Here is a 23,085-nt window from a genome sequence, read left to right as displayed (position 1 = left end):
ACTAAGTGATAATATTAAACACCTCAGACTCTAAAGCCAAAAACAAACAAAAAAAAAGACAGTCTCTCATCTAAAGGCAATACAGCATTTTAGAGTCTACAAAGTGGCACATTCAACAATATGTATATTTTGATATATAGTGGGGATCGGCCACAAATAATTCTGGAAAAAATTTTTTTTCCATCAAATTACAAAGTAATACTTAAGTTAGGTGAAAACCTTTCTTACACTCAAACAAATACTGAGATTTGAAAAGAGGCAACTATTTCCTGGCAAACAATTCAAGTTTCCTTAAGAAAAAAAAACAGCTCAGTAAGATGAGAAGAAAAGGAAAAGCTATAGGAGTCATAATTCTCTACTCTTGGACTGTGTCAAGAATATGGGTTACATAGAGAGCCCCATCTGTTCATCCTATTTAAATGAAGTAATAAAGGCATGCAAAATGGTGGCATACTTTTCAGTTGCCTTTCCTTCTATCTCAGCTCCAACTCTCTTGATCTTTCAGGGACTGTAGTAAGCCAGCCCTGAGGTCTAAGAGTCAACTTCAGACTTTCTCTTAGGAATTCAGAGTCTCTTCCACTGAAGGAAATTCAATTCCATCTAGATAACTCCTTGAGACATGCCCTCAGGGGCACCAACAATTAGCTCACAGATCTAGGAATACTTCACACCTCCAAGCTTCTTGTGCCAATTCATGCAACTGCCAAGTGCACGGGGTGGCCAATCAGCCCCCTGCATCCCTAGCATCTGCTTCTTGGGATGCCTGGGTTGCCAGAGTATGCTAACCCCTCAAATATATAGGAAAGTAGTGTCAAAGCTCACAGGTCCGGAAAAAAACACACAATGATAGTGATAGCTGGAATGTCACCACTGTACTGGCCACAACTGCTCCACATGTGACAACTATATACATTTGGTACATTATAATAACAGTCTCTAATTTGCACTACAGAAGGCATGTTTATTAGACAGACAAGTGTGTCCAGTTATTCAAATCATCTTGCCTTCCATGTGATGACTTCAAGACTCTGAAATAACTGACTAACAAAATTTGGCCATGACTCAAAAGCTGGCAGGAAAAAAACAAACCTTATTGCCAGTCTGACACTCACCACAAAAGCCTTTAGGAGCCAACCTAATTAGAGTCCCTTCAGTTACATTTGCTAATTGAATGGATAAGCAAAGACAGCATGGATCAGGGAAAGGAACACTAATTTGGGAAGCCAGAGACTGGGTTTAGTTATAGCTCAGCCACTAAATCATCTGTGCTTTTGTGCAAATCACTTAACCTCTCTGGCTTCAGTTTACGAATCTACAAAATAAGAATAGTGATTTGGATTATCTTCAAGCGTTTCTATCTCCAAAGCAGAAAGGAAACTTAACCAAGGGAATTTTTCACATTTAGTAACCTTAAATTCTAGGAAGGCACAGACTCTGTGAAAAAGGGCTGATGGTATAGGGAAGCATCTGCAATGACTCAGTACAAATGTAAAGCATTAGCAGGACTCTTCTACACCTCCACATGTGTGGACGGTCACTGACCTGGCTGACCCTGGAACATGGCTCTGCTCTGATTGCCATGGCCATGCCAGAAAAATCTCTTGACAATTCCAACTGCCTCATTCTTACACCATTGTGAATTAAGGTGACCCTACTTTTCCATTATTTTAATTTTGATTACAGGAGATTGGTTCCCTTCACAATATCTACAGTCATTAAGAATTTCTGCAACTAGATTCATCTGTATGCTAGTAAGCACCAATGGCAGGTGTACAATATAAAGATTAGACAACTGGACAGATTAAAGACAAAATCTGCTTTGCTGGGTGGGTGGCAGGAGGAATGATGGGGGCATCAGGGCCCAGAGCAATCTGAAGTAACTGCACCTCCTTTTTACATATCCAATGGAAGGAGACAACAGTTAACCTAGTTGTTTTACATAAAGAGAAAAATCTCGCTGTCTCTGCTAGACAAAACAGTCACATAAGTGAAGCTCAGCATTGCTTCCACATAAACCAAATGGGTAAGAGAAACTTGCAAAGAAATAAGACGAACATGACCTTGGTTAAACTTGCCACTCAGTGTATTTTAATCTTTCCAAGTAGAAAAGCATACTGTTGCTTCAAAATTGCACTACCCTTGGGCTTCCCTGGTGGCGCAGTGGTTGAGAGTGCACCTGCCGATGCAGGGGACACAGGTTCACGCTCCAGTCTGGGAAAATCCCACATGCCGCAGAGCGGCTGGGCCCGTGAGCCATGGCCGCTGAGCCTGCGCGTCCGGAGCCTGTGCTCCGCAACGGGAGAGGCCACAACAGTGAGAGGCCCGCGTACCGCAAAAAAAAAAAAAGATTGCACTACCCTTAAAAAACTGACCGAAACGGTTTTTGCCTACATCTTGAAACATGTGGTCAACAATGATGAAGCCCACTGAGCAAGAGACTTTTAAAGTTCTCATCTAACAAAACCTGAGTGGATGCCAGATTAGATCTCAGTAGAATTACTTAACCAAACATGTTCAGCCTTATAACCCAGGAACAAGATGGTTCCCAAGGTTTTAGAGAGAAAACAAGAGAATCCAATTAAGCCTAGTTCAACCAGAAAACTCACACAGAAATGGTGCATAAGTCCCAAGACTTTTGGCACCAATCAGAGGCATCTCCAAGGAAATTCCCAGACAATGAAAATGAAAACGAAGCACAAGTCACATGCCCTGGATGCTACCGCTTAAAAAGAGAAATTGGTATCTTCTGTAAAATAAAAGGAGGACACAAGGAACTCTGCAGAATATGTTCTTAAGCAGGGATGCACTCAAATCACTTTATCTCCTAATTTGGTTTTAATTTTTATCATCATTCTTTCATTTAAAAATATGTCTAGGGCTTCCCTGGTGGCACAGTGGTTGAGAGTCCGCCTGCCGATGCAGGGGACACGGGTTTGTGCCCCGGTCTGGGAGGATCCCATATGCCGCGGAGCGGCTGGGCCCGTGAGCCATGGCCGCTGAGCCTGCGCGTCTGGAGCCTGTGCTCCGCGACGGGAGAGGCCACAACAGTGAGAAGCCCGCGTACCGCAAAAATAAATAAATAAATAAATAAATAAATATATGTCTACAATTCTATTCCAAACAACTCTGGACTCAGTGACTCAGCCAACACAGTGGTGCATTTATATGTGCGGTGTTGGGGAATGAAGATTTGGGAGAAATATGGTATAGATACTAAAGCAACAACCGTAACAGTAGTAACAGTAGTGGTAGTAGTAACAGCACTTTCTACGTGCCAGGTTCTGTAGGGCTAAGAGGAAGGTATTATTACTACTGCCATTTTATAAGATGAAAAAATTTAAGTAGAAAGAAGTTAAATAATCTGTCTAAAAGTCACACGGCCAGCACATGATAGAGCTGAGATCAGGCAGCCAGGTTCCTCCTGGGTTTATGCGTTTAAACCACTACATTCACAATTTATTGATGCATGATTTCTAATACCCAAAGTCCTGATAATTATCATGGGTTACATTCTTAGAATAGATGCTAGAAGTTGAAATGATGCATTGTATGTTAAACCCGAGTTTCCAACAGAAATAAAGATATAATAAAGGGATACGGAGAGAGGAAACCGTAAATTTTTTATGGGAGTGACCACAAGTAACATATTAAACCAATTATAAATGCCCTAATAGAATTGGTTAACATGTAAAGGTATAAATAAGTTCATTAAATACAGTCAGGCACGTGAAGCATTTTAACATGTCCAAGTTTTTATTTCCTTCGTAACCCACGTAGTATTTTTTACTACTAGGTACAGCTGGAAGGAAAACCTCCAGGGTAGTAACACCCTAAAGCACTTCACCTGGAACTGCAGGTGGACCTTGCACCTTGAGGGGAGGGAGGAGCCGGCCCGTGGAAAGCAGAGCCAAGAAGCAGACAGAAACGGATCTAATTACATCTGTGCCCAAAATTCGGCTGTGCCTGGGTTCAGGCCACTCCCCAACTCTTCAGTTACATGAAACAATAAATCCCCAGTTTTTGCTTTTAAAAAAACAAAAAAACACTTCTTCAAGGAGATGTCCAAAGATCTTTAGAACTAGTTGATTGCTTTTTGATCCAGATATGCCTAGTTTGGTACTTTCTCTCCCTGCAAATTTCCCACTGAAAACACAGTTGACATTTGAAATCAACTAGCCATGCTTTCTGCAGACTTTGAGGGAAAAAAATTCTGTTTTCTTTGGCTGCCATTTCATCGACTTCACTTGAGATAGTAACATCAGGGAAAGGAAGGGACACCTGTCCTTAAAATGTAAGAGTCAACTCAAATATACTCTGAATTTTTGAACTCTTAATCCATTCACCGCACTATTGTGCACAATGGCAAGAAGTTTCAAAGTTTTCACCTATATTTTTCCATTTCATCCCAAGTCTTCTCTTTATCTTTTAGTAGTAAAACGAAACTCACTTTTTCCTTTGTCAAACATTTTAAAACTAAATATAGCTATGAATTAGTACTACTGACATTTTAACACATCAGAAGTCACACATCCAAATTAACATTACCTTTTAAAGTAGGGGTCTTAGGAAATTACACTTGCTCAAATGACCAAAACGGTTTTTAAGCTGCTGGCATAAAAATCATTTATCAACAAATGCTTTCATTTTATTATGACAGAATATTTCCCCTCAGGCCCAAAGCTTTTTTACCCTTTACCCTTCTCCTGTCATTTATCTCAATTTCACGTTCTCCTGCCCTCCACTGCTGTTGTAATCAATACTCAGAGGACCTCTTAGAGTCAAGACTCTGAGAGGAAGCAGAGCGGTGAGGGAGATGGGACGTGGGAAAAGAGGGTTCTGCCTTCCAGGCTTTGCCGCCCCAGTGTGAACCGCCCACGCAACTTTCCCACTGTGTGCTGGGAGCGGGGCAGGGCTGGGAGCTGTGGGCAGAAGCTAAGAGAGTCTCACGCTTCACTAATCTGGGACGGGCAGCCACCCAGAACCCATCCTCCTTCCTTCCCCACACCCACTTATGTATCTCAAGGAAGAAGAAAAGAAGGAAAATCCAATAACTGAGTCTGGGTCCTAGAACCCTCTGATTTCTATCCGGGAATCCAAGAGATCTCGTCTCCATGACTTTCATTTCAGGCTACAGCAATTCTGTAGGTGAGTGAAGATTAAGCACGATATTTATGTAGCTCTCTATCAGAAATGAAACGACTCTTAAGAGTTACTTATTATTTTTCCCCTCAAAACCTGCTTCAGCACTTTATTACTGTCAAGATACAAATTTAATAAATTATTTTGTCTTGCCACCTGAGACACACCTAATACATTGCCACATCCAACTCAACCTGTTTTATTCTCCACAGCACTAGGTGGACTGCTAGACACATGGGAGGTACTCAACCTGTATCGGTCGACCTAAAGTAGAAATCTCTAGAAACCTGGAGAGACAGGCTTCCACTTTTAAAGAAAATTGCTCCTTTGTCCCCATTCTTCGCCTGGATAAATCCTTATTCTTGTGCTATCTACCTAAATTGTCTAGTCTTCAGAGAACGTCCCTGACTGCCCCCTCAGCCAACGTAATGCAGATTTTACTGAAATCTGAGGAGACTCTTCTTTCCACATCACAATTTGGAATCACACATTTGTGTGATTTGATAATCTAACACCTCCTGTTGGTTCCCAAAGGCAAAGACTGTAACTGTTTTGTTCTGGGCTATGTTCCCAGTACCCAGCACATAGAAAGTACTCAAGAAACATCAATCAAATTAGTAAATTAATGAACGTCCTATCCCGTTTTGCTAAGAGATTCTAAGGCAGCCTTAACCCATAGTGATCAAAGCAATAAAAAGTAACTTTTCTTCACAAAGAAGTGAGAGACTTTGACATTGTCATGTGAATAGAAAGCATTAGAAAAGGAATAACAGCTCTGTAGAGCAGAGGTGAAACCAAGACTTATGAGAACTTACTTAGAGCTAACACACACACTCCTTACTGTGCCAAACACGATTTTAAGCTCTTTACATATATGAATTCATTTAATCCTCGTAACAACTCCCTGAGAAAGCTTATTATTATTATCCTTATTATTTCACACATGAGGAAACAGATACAGAGACACTAAATAACTTGCCTGAGATTGCAGATACTAAGTGGAAAGGGCAGGTTCTAAACCCATTTTGTAGATTCTAGCTGTACTGGTTTCCAGTGGCAGCCACAATGTTACCCCAAGCATGGTGGCTTAAAACACAGAAATGTATTCTCACAGCTCTGGAGGCCACAAGTATGAAAACAAGGTGTAGGCAGCACCACGCTGCCTCCAAAGGAAGATCCTCCTTTGCCTCTACTAGCTTCTGGCTGCCCCTGGTGTTCCTTGGCTTGCCACAGTATAACTCTGAAGACTGCCTACGACTTCCCACGGCCTTCCCCTTGTGGCTCTCTGTAAGGACACTCATCATTGCCTTTAGGGCCCACCCGAAATCCAGGATGACCTCATCTCAAGATCTTAAACCTAATTACATCTGCCAAGACCCTGTTTCCAAATAAGGTCACTTTCACAAGTACTGGGGGTTAGAACTTGGACATTTATCTTTTTAAAAATCACTTTATTGAGATATAATTCACATAACATATAACTTGCCCACCTAAAGTATATAATTTGATGGTTTTTAGTGTATTCACAGATATGTGCAACCAACACAATTTTAGAACTTTTCATCAGTTCAAGAAAAAAAATCCCATATCCATTAGCTATCTCTCCCCTATGCCTGCCTCCCTCTTTCCCCTCCTCTCCCAGCCAGCACTAAACAGCCACTAATCTACTTTCTGTCTCTACAGATTTCTCTGTTCTGGACTTTCATGTGTCAGTGCTTCACCCCTTTTTATGGCTGAATAATATATCATTGTATAGATATACCACATTTTGCTTACCACTAATGGGACATTTAGGTTGTTTCTATCTTTTGGCTATAATGAATAATGCTGCCATTTATATACAAGTTTCTGTGTGGGTATGTGTTTTCATTTCTCTTTCATATATACCTAGGAGTAGAATTACAATCTCATCAGCAGTGTGTGATAGTCCAATTTCTCCATACTTCTTGTTATCTGCCTTTGTAATTCTAGCCAACCCAGTGGGTGTGGAAATCTCATTGTGGTTTTGATTGCATTTATCTGATGACTAATGATATTGGCATCTTTTCATGTGTTTATTGGTCATTTGTACCTTCTTTGGAGAAATGTCTATTCAGATCCTTTGTCCATTTAATTGAGTCACTTGTCTTTCTGTTTGAATTGAATGACTTCTTTATACATGCTAAATACAAGTCCTTAGCAGATATATGATTTGCAAATATTTTATCCCATTCTGTGGGTTACCTTTTCACTTTCTTGCTGGTGTTCTTTGGAGCACGAAAGTTTTCAATTTTGATGAAGTTTTATTTTTAATTTTGTTGCTCATGATCTTGGGTGTCATATTTAAGAATCCTTTGCCAAATTCAAGGTCATGAAGATTTACCCCTATGTTTTCTTCTAAGAATTTTGTAGGACATCTTTTGGGGGGCCACTATTCAACCCACTGTATACCCACTCACTATACAATCCATCATAATAGATAACTATTATTTAATTCCAACAAATTTCATTGGTGCAAAACAACATATTAAACAAGGGTGTGGTATATAATCATTACTGGCCTGACATTAACTGATCCAAAAGAAATCTAGGCACTTTATTTTCTAGTAGACTAGTTTATAAATAGGTAACAGGTAGCTACATTTCAGAATCATCAAGGAAGATGCCACACATACACTTAAAAATGTCTCATACATAAATTTCATTAATTAGTGACTACATATCATGTAATTAAAAGAGCTAAAGCTCCAAAGTCAAAGACAGACCTTTGTTCAGATCCTGGCTCTTGCCATTCACTCACTGTGCAACCTTGGGGATGTTATTTAACTTCTCCAAGCATCAGTTTCCTGAAAATACTTCTGTTACAAAGATAAAATTAGATAATATGTACAAAATATTTAGTAAAAGACCTGACACGTAGGAGGTACTCATTAAATATTAGTTTCTTTTCTCTCTCTTTTAAAATGTAAATGTCTCCTTCACTCAAGTGTAAGTCTTATTCTTAAGGTGGCCTTCCTTCACACCTACCTAAGCAACACTAAAAAAATAAGAATTTTGTTGGGGAATGGAGGTAAAAGGATAACTTCAGAATATGAAGTAATTCAGGCAGAGCATCAGAAAGCTCCGGAAATCTGGCAAGCAGCAGAAAAGAGATTCACAAAGGTATGATGTCCATTTCAGTTCTCCATAGGCAAGTTGTTAAGTGCTACAGGAATAGAGGGAAGAGTAATGGCATTGGTCACAATTTGAAAGGCCCTAAGCTTCTGCTTTGCCAGTCCAGGGTAAATCAGTTTCCATTCAATTTCCACCTCTGTATTACTAGAAGGGGTAGAAAGAGGAAGAGAAATTCATGTGATCTTTCATAAACACACACACACATGAAAACTTCGGGAACATTATTCTCCAAAATGCCAGAAGAATATGCTGTTATTACTTTGATTAAATTCTGTATTTCATTGAAGATATTTCCTCTGTTTAGAGACCAAGTACCGTTTTTACTCTTACAAATAAATATATAAACCACTGTAAAGTGCCAACATCAAATAGATGTGTTATCCCAAAAATTAATATCCATCTCCTCAAAAAAACAATCCATCCCAGACTGAATATCAACTTGGAACTCCTTACCATCCTTGAAGATGGTAAAGCCACCTTTCCCAGAACAAAGAACTGATCAAACCTCTCCAACAAGTCTAAGTCCCTAAGCTACTTAAGGTCATCAGTAAACCTGCTGCACTGGTGGTACAGTGTCAATATTCAGAGACTATAAGGGCATAATCAGCCACAACCCTACCCTGAAAAGTTCCAAGATGATACTCACACATCCTGAAACAACACTGCTGCCACCCCCAGATGACATACAAACCATGATGGAGAAGGAGATGGAGGATATCCAGATCTGCAAGGAGCCTCTAAGTTGCTTAAACCTGTTCTTTATGCACGCATTGCATTTTCTCAGTATTTATTTCAAGGCTATTACCTAAAAGTTGACTATTTATTTGTTCTCTAACCATTTTCTATATTTCACAGGAATTTTTTAGTATTCACCCAGTTCTGGGATTACATTCAGCCCCCAATTACCACTCTACAACTTGTACAAGAAGAATTTCCTTCATATCTTGAAAAAAAAACTCTAAATTCAGTTACTAGTAAACGGTCTCGTGTGTGTATGTACACATATTTTACATATCATATAATATATACATATATAATATTACATATAGAGAAATAAAACTAACAAGTTAACTTTACAAATCCATTGTGTATACGTCTAAGAAGATGTCACTTATTTGAATGTGGAACATCAAAATCTAGAAAACATTTTTAAACATCAAAATCTAAAAGAATCGGGGGCCTCCCTGGTGGCGCAGTGGTTGAGAGTCTGCCTGCCAATGCAGGGGACACGGGTTCAAGCCCTGGTCTGGGAAGATCCCACATGCAACGGAGCAACTGGGCCCGTGAACCACAACTACTGAGCCTGTGCGTCTGGAGCCTGTGCTCCGCAACAAGAGAGGCCGCGATAGTGAGAGGCCCGCGCACCACGATGAAGGGTGGCCCCCCGCTCGCCACAACTACAGAAAGCCCTCGCACAGAAACGAAGACCCAACACAGCCAAAAATAATAATAATAATAATAAATAAATAAATAATTTTTAAAAAATCTTAAGAAAAGGTCTTACCTGTTCACCTGCATCTAGAAACTCTTTGCATGCATCAGGGAACACATCATAAATAATGAGTGGATAGCCATGTTTCATGAGATTTTTTGCCATTGGATTCCCCATGTTGCCTACTCCAATGAATCCAACTGGAGTCTTAGAAGCCATTGACCTAGAACACACTGATTTCAATACATTAGTTTTAACAGGAGCAGATAACATGTTTTATTGTAAATATTCACTCAATATTAAGAAGTCATTGTGATTTTGATATTTTCTATTAAAAAAAACTTTTTAAATATTAGTTTTAAACTAATGATCATTTAAAGATATCAACAATGTATAGGCAGACTAACTTCTGAGTATATAGTTCTCCAGGAAGCAATCATAAAATTTTAAGCATTCTCTCTTCTGCTTTCTATCTCTATAACATCCCCTTACTATTTTTAACAATAAACTTAATGTTATCATTTATTAAATACCTATTATATACTTTACCTGTTAAGTGAAGTATCCTAGATTCTCTTATCTATATTACCTTCTCTAATAATGTGTATTAAAAACTGGAAGTATTCAATAAAACCTGTATCTTGGACAAGGTCCAAGAATGGGAAAACGTTTTACCTTCCCACTTCCACATTTATAGAAACCATCCCCTCCAATGGTATAAAAAACAATCTTAATAAAAATGTTAAACCCACACGAATGTATTTCAACCAGAAGTCACCAGTTTATAAATGGGGGGGACACTTCCATGGGCTTTCCATGGCCAGGGTAACAGTCTCGGGACCCTGAGATGACAACTCCGCGCACTTTCAGAGAAGAGGCATCTCCATTTACAGAAAAAGAAAATTGTTCTTAAAATGCTATATGCAGTGCTTCCCTGGTGGCACAGTGGTTAAGAATCCGCCTGCCAATGCAGGGGACATGGGTTCAAGCCCCAGTCCGGGAAGATCCCACATGCCTGCCGCAGAGCAACTAAGCCCATGAGCCACAACTACTGAGCCTGTGATCTAGAGCCCGCAAGCCACAACTACTGAAGCCCACATGCCTAGAGCCCATGCTCTGCAATAAGAGAAGCTACCGCAACAAGAAGCCCGCGCACCGCAACGGAAGAGTAGCCCCTGCTTGCCGCAACTAGAGAAAGCCCGCACACAGCAACAAAGACCCAACACAGCCAAAAATAAATTCACACACACACACACACAAAAAGCTGTACGCAAATTTTGTTTGATTTGATTTTCTTCCTTTTTACAAAAGGCTTTTTGAAATCACACTGGGGCATACAATTCAAGGTAATGCTTTTTGCAAGAGAGCAGACAGGCTTCGCATCACCATGAAAATAATATTAGACACGATTTCTCTATTTCTAGATTTAGAACTCCACTCAAGTATTTACTGCATGAAGTACTATGACACAAGCATGATGTGGTCCTTGCCCTCCAAAAGTTCACAGTCTAGTGAGAGAACAAAGAGAAATAACTCCACTTGCCCATTTCCGTATCATTTCCCGGCTTTATTTTTCCTTTTTCTTTCAAGGACTCCAGTTTTAAAACACTGTAGTGCACCAACTAATCACAGTCACCCTTTTTCAGATCCTCCCAACTAATGGATCCCTGCTCTTCCTTCAACTTAATCTCAATGTAATGAGATTTCCTAAAAGCAAATGATTTGAAGCCCTAATGCTTAAGAAATAGAGGTCTTCTTGGGTCAGAAGCACATTTCATTCCTATGAACTCCATGACTGTCTCTAACATTTCTGTTAAAGAGGGTGTCATTCCCGTGCATCATCGCCTTACCAGTGCTGAGTTTAATATGCTGGGTATGACAGGAGTCCTGTGCCTAACTTTCTGGTTCACAAGGGGTTTAATGACAGAGAAATGACACCTCACTGAATTTTTATTTTGATATTAAGCAGAATGAGAAGTATACTTTGTAAGAGAACTCTAATACTAACACCTAGCATGCCTGACTACTGTGTTAAGCTTGAAAAGGTATAATTTAACTAAGAACATTAGAAACTAGGAATATTATTATTTAAATGCAGTTAATTTTAACAGGGAGCTCACTCTAAGTCAAACACTTAACTATGGCAAGGTAGAACCATAATTCATTCACACATTCAACAAGTATGAAGCAACTATCATATGTACCATGGCAGATGCCATCAAAGACACAAATGACATACAGTCCTTGCTTTCAACCAGCTTAAAACACAAGAGGACAACTATGTACACAGACACTGAAACATGAAAGTGAAGGATAAAGTATGAAAAATAATGCTGATACTAAAGAACTCATCTGGTTTGGGAACTTGAAAAAGCTAGCATTTGACCTGAGTATTCTAGGATGGTTAGGCTTTCAAGCGGAATCAGAGTAGGAACAAAGGGAGCTCCGTATAGAAAAGGAACGAGTATGCACATGAGTATATGCAAGGAAATAGGAAAGCCAAGAAAACAATGAATAAAAGTTAATATTTGTGGCAATTTTACTACATGCCAGACACTATACTCAGTACTTTATAAATAGCACTGTCATCCCATCCCATCATTAAGCCTATCTTCCAGCTCAGGGCCCTGACACTTGGTTAGTTTAAATAAAATGCCCAAGATTTTATAAGGTTGTAATGCCAAGATTCATATTCAGCCAATCTGACTCTAGGTTCTTCATTTTTAAGTGCCCGCCACTCTTCCTACAGGACGCACAAAGAAACAAAACAGCAAGATTAAGATTGCAAGAAAAAAAATGCAACCATAATGTGGAAGGCTGGGAAGTATGCTCTAAACAGTTTGAGTGTATTTTGTAAGCAAGTGGTGGTACCACAGACTGAATGTTTGGTCCTCCCAAAATTTCTACGTTGAAAAAATCATTCCCAGTGTGAGGGTATTTGGAGGTGGGGCCTTTGGGCAGTGATTAGATCGTGAGGGGAGAACCCTCACGAACGGGACTAACGCCTTTACAAAAGAGGCCAGAGAGAGCTCCCTCATCCCCTTCCACCATGTGAGGACACAGGGAAAAGATGGCTGTCTTGGAACCAAGAAGTGGGCCCTCACCTGACACTAAATATGCCAGCACCTTTATTTTGGAATTCCCAGCCTCCAGAACTGTGAGAAATAGTTCTCTGCTGTTTATAAGCCATCCAATCTATGGTATTTTGTTACAGCAGCCCAAATAGACTAAGATAGGTAGTTACTGAAAGGTTTGGGCAAGAGAAATGACCTGACCAAACCCATGCTTTAGGACAGAAATGAGGCAGCAGTGTACAATGGATGAACTAAAGGAAGAGCCTGGAGGCAAAAAGACCAACATAAAAGTGACTGTCTAGGTCTGTCTTAGTCCATTCCAGCTGCTGTAACAAATATACCATAGTATAGTTGTTATGATGACTTAAACAACAAGCATTTATTTCTTACAGTTCCGGAGGCTGGGAAGACCAAGATCAAGTAGGCAACAGATCCAGTATCTGGTGAGGGCTCACTTCCTGGCTTGCAGATGACCATATTCTTGTATCTCTGGAGAGCAGAGAGAGAGGACAAGCTCTCCTTCCTGTTTTTAGGACACTAATCCCATTCATGAGGGCTCCACCCTCATAACCCAATTACTTCCCAAAAGGCTCCACCTCCTAATACTACCACAGTGGGGATTAGGATTTCAACACATGAATTTTGGAGGGTTACAAACATTCAGTCCACAGTAAGGGCAGAGTTAATAAAGACTGGTGGCTATAGAAAAGACAGATATGAAAAATATTTCAAATACAGTAGTAAAAGGACATAGCAATAGGTTGGATTATAATATAATTACAGAAAAAAAGGATAGTGACCTTAAAAACAAAGCAACAGAAACTATCCAAAACAAAACACAGAAAAAAGAATTTAAAAAATAAAAAGAACATTAGTGAGCAGTGAGACAGCTTCAACCAGCCAAATACATAGTGAAATTGGAGTCCTCAAATGAGAGGAGAGCAAAGTGGGGACAAGAAAAATATGTGAAGAACTAATGGGAAAAATTTCCAAATTTGATGAAAACCATAAACCCCATGCATCCAAGCTCAGTGAACCCCAACACAAGAAACACGAAGAAAACTATACCAAGACACATCATAATCAAAATGCTCAAAAGCAACTGGCAGAAAAAAGACATTATGTACAAAGGACCAAAGATAAGAATGAAGGCAGATTTCCTGTCAGAAACAAAGCCAGTGAGAAAACAGGAGAGCATCACCTTTAAAGAACTGAAACAAAAAACAACTGTCAAGATAGGAATCTATCTAGCCAGTGAAACTGTACAATTATAGATGTTTGAGTATGTAGAGAGGCATGAGGAAACCGATGGGGGAGGGGTGAATGCATACATTCACTGTCTTGATTGTGATGATGGTCTGATGGTTTCACAGGTATATACACGTCAAAACCCATCAAACTGTAAATGTTAAACAGGTGCAAACTGTAAATGTTAAACAGGTGCAGTTTATTGTAAGTCAACTATATTGCAATAAAGCTGCTTTTAAAGAGTCAACATGTTTACAGAAAAAACAAACAAGAGAAGACATTTCTCAATCTAGAGATAGTAAAGTGATATATCAACTGAATGCAACATGTGAAGTTTGAATGGATCTGGATTTGGGTGTTGGGGGTGAAAGTCTTATGACATTCTAAGGAAAATAATGAAATTTTAAATATGAGCTGTATATTAGGATGATACCAGGGAAGTGTAATTGTCTTAGGTAATGGTAATTTGGTTATGTAGGAGACAGTCCTTCTTAGGAGATTCACAATGAATCATTTAGGGTTTAAAGTGTCATCGTGTCTGCATTTTAATTTCAAATGATACAGGTGGGATATGAATATACTTGGAAAGAAATAAAGCAAATATGGCAAAAGGTTGGTTAACAACCGTTGACACTAAGCAGAGAGTACACAGATGTTCATGGCATTATTCTTTCAATACTTTGTTTGAAATTGTTCACAAAAAAACAAGGGGGAAAAACTTAGCACATCTCAAAAAAAAAGCACAAACATGACAAAACACAAATAACTAGGAAGAACACTTGCAACACACGATAGAAATAGGGCTACTTTACTATATATGCAAATAACTTTAAAATCTGGAAGAAAAATGTAAATAATCCATTGTTTTAAAGTATGCCAAAATCACAAAATGACAGTTAACAGAAAATATTAAAAAAAAACTTTGAAAAAATGCTCAACTTCTGTCATAACTAGAGTAATGCAAAACAAAGCAATGTAATACCATTTTCACCTATCAGCTGGACAAATGTGTTTCTTTGATAAACTCACACCTGGTTAGAAAGGACTGATAAAACATATACACTGTATATGTATTCATACACTGTAGAACTGTATTTTATGTCATCCTTTTAGAGAGCAATTTGAAAAGGGATCTACATTTGAATTTTATTATAAAATTTAAATTTAAAATGTACATACTCTTTGACCCAGTAATTCCATTTGCAGGAATTTATACTATATGTAAGGGGTCAGCACACTTTTTCTTAAAGGGTGAGGGGGTAAACAATTTCAGTTTGGGGCCACAAGGCCTCTGTCACAACTATTCAACTCATCCACTATAGTTTTAAAACAGCCATACACAATATAAAAACAAGTGGCTGTGCTTGTTTTCCAATATAATTTTATTTACAAAAACAGGGACCCAGCTACTGGGCCACAGTTTGCTGACCTCTACTATATATAAACTCTGAACAACACAAAAATATAGTTTACTATAGGAATGTTTGTAACAACAGAAACATTATAAATAACTAAATACACATTATTAACAGGGCACTTAATTTATAATAACTAAATATACATTAACAAGGTACTTGATATTTCATAGAAAATCAATACAATGAAATAGTATGTAACGTTCAAAAGAATGTGATATATCTATCTAAAAGTATAAGGAAAAAAATCTCCAGGACATGTTATTAAGTGAAAAAAAGCAAGACGCAGAGCATTATATATAATAACATACAGTATATGAGAGAAAAGAATACATATGCATTAAACGTTTTCAAGTTTCTGTAAGATGCTTAAGAAACAGCAGTTACAGCTAGACAGTTGGACTGATGGGTCAGAGTTAGAGAAAAGACTCTTACTTTTCATTTTATAATCTTTTGAGTTTTTACCATGTGCATATAACTTTTATGACTACTTTTATAATAAATGAAATAAATAAATTGGCACACAGTGAGTGTTTAATAGTGTTATATGAATGAATTACTAACTAGAGAGAGTTTTCATCAAATGAGGATAAAAGTCAGTGCTGAAGCAAGAGTAAAGATAGTGATAAAGTGGATCCATCAAAGGTAATTTGTATTGCAGCAACCATTAAGCAAACGCTGCAGGTTGAGTCTCCAATATCCTTTCCTCCCAGACCTATGATGAAGTTCCAAATTACCTAAACCAATTATGGTACCTGCATCTCTCTGCAAATGACTGTTCACAGATTGGCAGCCCTAAGTAAAAGATTTAGAAAAATCTTTTTTAAAAATCTTTTTAGAAAAATCTGGGAAAAATCAGAGTATGTAATAGGAAATGAACTAGAGATTAAAGAAAAGATTGTATCTAATCAGCAAACTCTTGTGACTCTCCGTAACACTACCTAAGCGGCAGCCAGGAGGAAGAAGAAACCAGCCAGAAAATTTGGCAAAGTTAGTTTCTAAATATATAGATGTAAATGTACAGATTATAACCTTTTCTCCAATGGGACATGGACAAAGTTATCCATATCTTGGTAACATGAAGTGCCACCAAAAACCAGGCGACTCTAAGTTTCAAAATGCAAAAATTGGTAATGGGTTAATTATTTTACACTTCTAAAAGTTTTTTTTCTCTCATCAAAGTAATTCATTGTAGAAAACTGAAAAATACAAAAAAGTATAAAGTCATAAGGGAAAAAGTTAATCTCACTACACAAAAATAATCAGTTAGCGTTTTGTATAGCCCTTCCAGTCTTCTGAATGCATTTTTTCATTATGAGACTCTATACTGCACACACAACTTTGTGTCCTACTTTATCACATATTACGTCATAAGCATTCTTTTTGCTTTAATGCTAAGAGTTACTAAACTAAGGGTAGTGACTTACTCTATAAAGGCCTTTATTATTTGGGTCAAGTTATTTTAGAAATACAGTTGACCCTTGAACCATGAGTGGGGTTGGGGCACTGACGCTCCTCACAAAATCCAAGTATAATTTACAGTTGGCCCTCCACAACCTGCTCCAAATCTGCAGGTTAAACCAACTGTAGTACAAATTTATTGAAAAAAATCCATGCATAAGCTGACCCATGCAGTTCAAACCCATTTTGTTCAAAGGTCAACTGTATTCTCCTTATGCAATTTCACAAGTTTAAGGTCAACTTTTGGTCCCCAGAACCATGTGCAGCTTTTCAGAGTTTCACGTGCAACCCTAGAAGCTAATGTAAAGAGGAAAAAAATGGCATATATTTGATTTATACAACAAGTTATGCTGTTTTGAAGGCAGAGTTCGTACACACACAAAGAGCCAATAATAAAAAAGAACTGTATTCCCATTTCTGTCTATAATGCTGGCTAATTTTCCCACTCCACTTTTGGTCAGGTGGTCGTTTTAAGACGACCTGTTACAAATTATTTTTCCTTGTACTTGTTAGTGAATCAAATGACTATAGAGGGTCAACATCTCATTTTTTTGTCTGTACAAAGAAGTCTGAAGCTAAATTTAATTACCTTTTAACATAAAACATAAAACTTACTTTTATTAAATGGTGATGAAATAGTAATGTATGTCTAGTTTAACAGTTCTCATTTTCCTATTTCCTTTTCAATGCTTTAAATATTTTAAAAGTAAGACATGCTATTACCAGCAACTTTCAGATGTCATTTTTTTCAAACTGAAATAACTGTATAGATCTTTATAATATTACCCTCCATATGATATAAACATCTTAAACATACCATGGAAACATCCCACAGAATTCAGAACACTAAATAATGTTACTATTTGAACACAGTTCTTTTTCTTAATGTCCCTAGACTCCAAACTGGCACATAATTTTTCTTTTAAGACTCCAACATCAAAAAAGTTAACACTTTTGTAGTAAATTAAAATTAACAAAAATGTTTAAAACAATTCCACAGAGTAAAAACAATTACTGAAGCATTTTAAACAATCATCACACACACAAAAAAATTTTTTTTTAATTTGTCATAAATCTATATTCTTACAATGTATTTGGGTCAAAGAACAAGATTATATGCCAAAGTAGTCTACCAGCATTTCAAGGTAGGCCTTTCCAGTCTACAGAAGCATTTATTATAGTCACAGGCCTCAGACTCTTCTTCCATAAATTTTAAGAACTTTCCTGTAACTCTAAAAGGTACTTCAAGGGTTCATTAAAATACCGTTAGAACACCTTGTAAAACCACTAAACAGCACGTATGTCTTCCTTGACTAATCAAAACTGAAAGAATTGTGCATTCATGTGAAAACTGGTGCTACATTTACTACTGCAGAAGAGTGATTTCTTTTAAGTATCTCCAATGTAGGAGGCATTTTTTGTAGTTCAATACATGTAGCTCAAACAGTGGTTACACTCAAGTTTGGCAATTTCTGTGAGTTTGTATCTCATTACTGTGATTCTGTATCAGACATCTGTTCTCTCCCATCATATGAAGCTTTCCCTTTTAAAGCCAGAGAGGAAATTCACTCTTCTGCTTAGATTTTTACTGAGGGGGAGGAAGGGAAGCTGTTAAGAACTCAATTCCCAGCCTTTTTTTTTAAAGTAAAGATCAGAAGAAATTAATACCAAGGCTTTTTCAATCTCCCAAGTATGAGAGTGCTAAATAGTGCATTTTCAAAACTAAAAATTTTACAGGAAGACAATGGCAGTTTCCCCACAAATCAACCTATTTTCCAATTATAGAGGAATCCTGCTGTAGAAGAAAAGTGCAGGAATCATAAAGAATCAAGGACTACTTTCTAGATCCTGCTGTAATATCCTAATTCACTTATCCAAGGGGCTTTAGGTTCTTCCATCTGAAAAATGAAAGATTAGTTCTCTGGGGGTCTAAAAACTGCCTCTTCCTAAATCGATGGTTAGCTTCCATAACTTATAATGATATGAGGGGTGGGAGGGGACGGAAGCAGGATAGTTCAGGCCACAATTTTGAGAACGTTGAAAGTATTCTGGTTAATAATTTGACAGAAGTGCCATCTTCAGGTAGCCCAGTTACAGAGAAGCGGTGGAAGCCCGCCTGGCCGGTCAAGGGTGACTTAAAACTTTGCTGGAAAGACTGATCACCTGATTTGTAAGACTTCACTTGTGTAAAAACATCAGAAACAATTAAGGTGATTAAAACAAAAATCAGGGCTGCGGCCGGAGAGCGCGCCCACCCGGCGCGCTGCAAGGCCAGCCAGCGCTGCAAGGCCAGGGGTCGCTGGGGTGGGTAAGGGGTAGCCCCTGGGGCTGGGCCCTCCAATTGTCCTCAAAGCCCTAACTCCAAAGAAGCAGGACTCGGACCCAAATACTCCTCTCTCTACCCCAAGCTCTTCCCATTCCTTCCTAAGTCCCAAAAAGGACGCCGAACCCCATTCATCTAGATCTGGGTGGGGAGAATGGGGGGAAGCACTAGTGGCGCGGGCCGCAGAAGAGGCCAGGCCTTGGAACCAGTCAAAATGTTGGGTTTTAAGCCCCGATCCAACCGCAGCGCCTCCGGTGAAAAGACCTCTTCAGTCATCAGGGCGCGCGAAGCGCGCGGCCGGAGGAGGGACTGGGGAAGAAGGCGCGAGGTCCTTACCCGCTGCAAGGCTGGCCACTGCCGGTTGCTGCCGGCGGCTCCAGTACCGGAGGCCGGAGGCGGCTCCACGGAGCCGTAAGGAGGCTGCCATGCTGCCCCCGCCCCGCCTCCCCACGGTGACCTCCGCGGCTCCCAGCTCACCCACTGACTGCTAGGGTGCGTGGTGCGGCGGGCGGGATCGGCAGCGGCGTGGGGCTGCATGCGCACGCGCTCTGCCGCTCGGGGCGGGCACCTACCCGCGAAGGGAGGAGCGCGGCCCCGAGAGGCGCGGCCCGGCGGGACATTGGACGTCAATCCCCTTACGGACAGGGAATCAGACCAATCAGAATTCCCACATCCTCCGCCCTTTGCGAACCACGAATAGGAGGCCTTCTCGAAGTAGCACATCCGGAGCCCTGGCTCCGCCCCCAAGTTCCTCCCTCATTTACAGGCTGAGGGCTGGAGTCTCCTTGTTTACCAAAACGCCAAGGGTTTGTGGGAGGCGGCGGCTGTCACTCACGACCGCCTCCTTGGAGCATCTGACCCTCAGAACCGCCCCCTTGGAGTGTTGTAACTGCATGTGTTGCTTCCTTGCAGTCAAGGGCATAACTTTGACTCGCGGCAGCTGCTGCAATAGTTAAGCAAGAGCAGAAATTCCCAGTCTTTACAAGTACAGGGATCCACTTTTAACCTCAGTAAAACGTGGGTCTCTTGATGTTAGCATTTGTATTTTTAGTGTCTTTTCGTTGAGAAACATTCACAGAAATCTACCATGAATGCAATAACTGTTTTAAATTATTTGATTTTATTTTACCCAAAAGTTTCTCCATGAACTTGAAAAATTGTAGGAAAACAACTTAATATTGTTTTCTTTGAAGGATAGAATTGCTAGAAACTTGCACTCTCTATTCCAGTATATATTCCTCTGATGTTTGAAAATCCTGCACCCATTTCATAAGTAAAAACTAAAGGTAAATGAAAATGCAGAAGGTAATGTATATGTATGTGTGTCAGAGAGAAGGAGACATTCATTTCTTGTATCTGTGCTTAGTGTACATATTTGAATCTTTGAACCCTTGGGCGACAGTTAGCGGGGTTCTCATCCTCTCTGAGCCCATGAAAGGGTTGGGAGCCATGGGCACACCAAAGAAAGACTTGCAGTTTTTACGGAAAGGTAGTACAGGAGGAAAGAGTGAGGAGTGGCTAGGGCAATAGGAACCACTCCCCTGAATTCATTTTATTTATTCACGTGCCTAGGTTGTTCTTAACCTTTTAATCTGAGTAACAGAATCAACAGAGTTGACTTTAACCTTTTTTAACCTCTGCCCAGTCACTCACAGGTGTTGAAAGTACCTTAAGGAATTGGATAATTTCCAAGGAGGCTCTCTCAGTGCTCTTGACATGCTAGCAATGTTTCCAAAAACTGGTTCAGAGTGCAAGATCCGCATTTGTAACTGATAGAGAAACAATTTCCTTCTTTGCCTTTCTCTCCACCCTAACCCTCTACTCCACACAAACCAAAACCAGAGGAAAGGAGGAAGACAAGGAAGAAAAAATTATTTCAGGTATTGGGGACAGTCTCCTAGATTTGGGTCCCTGCCCAAGTCTATTTATTGCTTTCTGGAGCATTTCCTACCTGATCCTCTCTTCCTGGTTTATTGAGTTTTAGCTGGAATAGACCTCCTGCAACCAATAAATGTAGCCCTACAGGTTTCTATAATTAACTGCTGAAATGCTGTCTGCCTTTCAACTATGTGAACCTACATAGCAGAGCTATTTACAACACAGGCCGACATATCAATTGATCTCCCAGCTCCTAAGGTTTATATCCCTATCCTCTTGAGATTTTATATCCGATCAGATGGTTTTTGTCATTTTTATTGTGAGCTACTGTTTTTGTTTCTCTAGGTTGTTTATAGGGCTCTCCTCTCGAAAATAAATATTTCTTTACAAAAGTCTGCCTCTTATGAACAGCATTCTCCTAGGACTGGAAGGGAGAGAAGAAGGAACTCAGAAAGTAGAGGAAGCAGAGATAAAGCTGCATATGAGGCCTTTTCAATTTGCTTTTCTTAAAAAACAAAACAAAACAAAACAGATGTGCTGGCTTTGAAAAGGGAGTGAGCAGCATTGAAAGTTTGATGATTTTGGCTCAATTAGGGCCAGGGTATAAGTTACAATTTCTCCATATTCCTACATCATGTGTTTTAAATATCTCCTCGTGGTAGCCCTATATTGATTCATAAATTAAGGCTCTAAGATTTTCATAAAAGTTTTCTCATAAGTATTATGATTTTTTTAAGTAACTGTTACTATTTGAAGATGCTTACAGATCTTATTGGATCTGAAAAGGCAGTTACTCCTTACAGCTGGCTTTAGTTGATTGCCTTCCTGATGTCTTTGTTGGAAAGGCCCTGTAACTTCTCCCTAAGTCACTGCCAAGTAGTTTTGCTTGAAATGGTGTTTCAATGCATTATAGGCTCTTTACTTCTGCTTCTGGGAAGAAGTAGTGGATATATTTTTCTCTGTTCCTCCCACTAAGTACAACAAAACTCTGGACATTATATCTAAAATAAACATAATGAAACTGAGTCCCTCTAAAACCAAATTCCCTTAGTAAGTCTATGATTAATCTCTCTACGCAAACCTTTATTCCCTTTCTTGTCCCACCCCTGTACCCCTCAAGATTGAGGAGTATCAAAGAAAAAGGGGAGTTTGAAACTGATCAGGACCCTGAGGGGCCTTCGCAGTTACAAAAGCCCCTCTATGTCTTCCATTTCTTGTTTGTAGGAAAAAAGGCTTTAGTCTCCTAGACCTTTCCTGTGTTCCAAAGAGCAGACTCAAGCAGTTAATGATTAGGACTGTAGAATCACAGGACTCCCACCTAAAGGGATATAGGTAACAATCTGATGCATATCTTTAAGTTGCTCTACAGACACAAAGACCTTCACCCAGGTGGAGGATGGTGACTACACCCTGACGGCAAGCAGGTAGACCCCAGACTGGTTGGGATCAGAAAGCTGAGATTCCCAAAACATCATCTTGTTATTTCACCACCAACTGATCAGAAGAAGCTGATCATGCATTCTACAGCCCTCTACCCTAACTGTCTTTAAAAACCCTTGCCTGAAAGCCACCGAGAAGCTCAAGTCTTTCGGAGCATGAGCTGCCCGTTCTACTTGCTTGGCACCCTGCAAATAAACCCTTACTTTTGCTGCAAACACCCACCCAAGTCAGAGTTTGACTTTCCGCACTGTGGGCACACAAGCCCTTGCTCTGTAACAACAAGAAGGTTCTGAAAGGCGGAGAAAAGAAGGCATACCAGCTACAGACCACAGGGTCCAAAGAGGAACACAGAGGTAAGTTCTTGGGTTTTCATTTAGCCTTTTATATCACATACTAGGTACTGGAGAACCCAAAAACCGTAAACCCAAAACTGCTAAGAGGCACAAACCAAAATGCCCCAGGAAAAGGCTACTCTCTTTAGCCAACGGACCAAAAAGGGGCAGCCTAGCAAGACAGATAACC

The 23,085-nt window shown here is 39.5% G+C and overlaps 1 protein-coding gene across 1 annotated transcript in view; it reads right to left on the bottom strand.

Annotated features, from left to right (window-relative positions):
• HIBADH (3-hydroxyisobutyrate dehydrogenase) overlaps nt 1–19,794 on the bottom strand; it is a 105,440-nt gene extending 85,646 nt beyond the window's left edge. The window contains exons 1-2 of the mRNA XM_032643775.1: nt 19,582–19,794; nt 9,797–9,957 (exon numbers count right to left, since the gene is read on the bottom strand). Coding sequence (XP_032499666.1) covers nt 9,797–9,957; nt 19,582–19,672 — 252 coding nt within the window. The 5' untranslated portion in view covers nt 19,673–19,794. The remainder of the gene's footprint in view (nt 1–9,796; nt 9,958–19,581) is intronic.
• Between the last annotated feature and the right edge of the window lie 3,291 nt (nt 19,795–23,085).

The sequence above is a fragment of the Phocoena sinus genome, chromosome 9, assembly GCF_008692025.1.
Source record: "Phocoena sinus isolate mPhoSin1 chromosome 9, mPhoSin1.pri, whole genome shotgun sequence".
In the NCBI taxonomy this organism is placed as follows: Eukaryota; Metazoa; Chordata; class Mammalia; order Artiodactyla; family Phocoenidae; genus Phocoena; species Phocoena sinus.
Note: the sequence above shows the minus strand (reverse complement) of the source record. Positions and strands in the feature narration are given on the sequence as shown.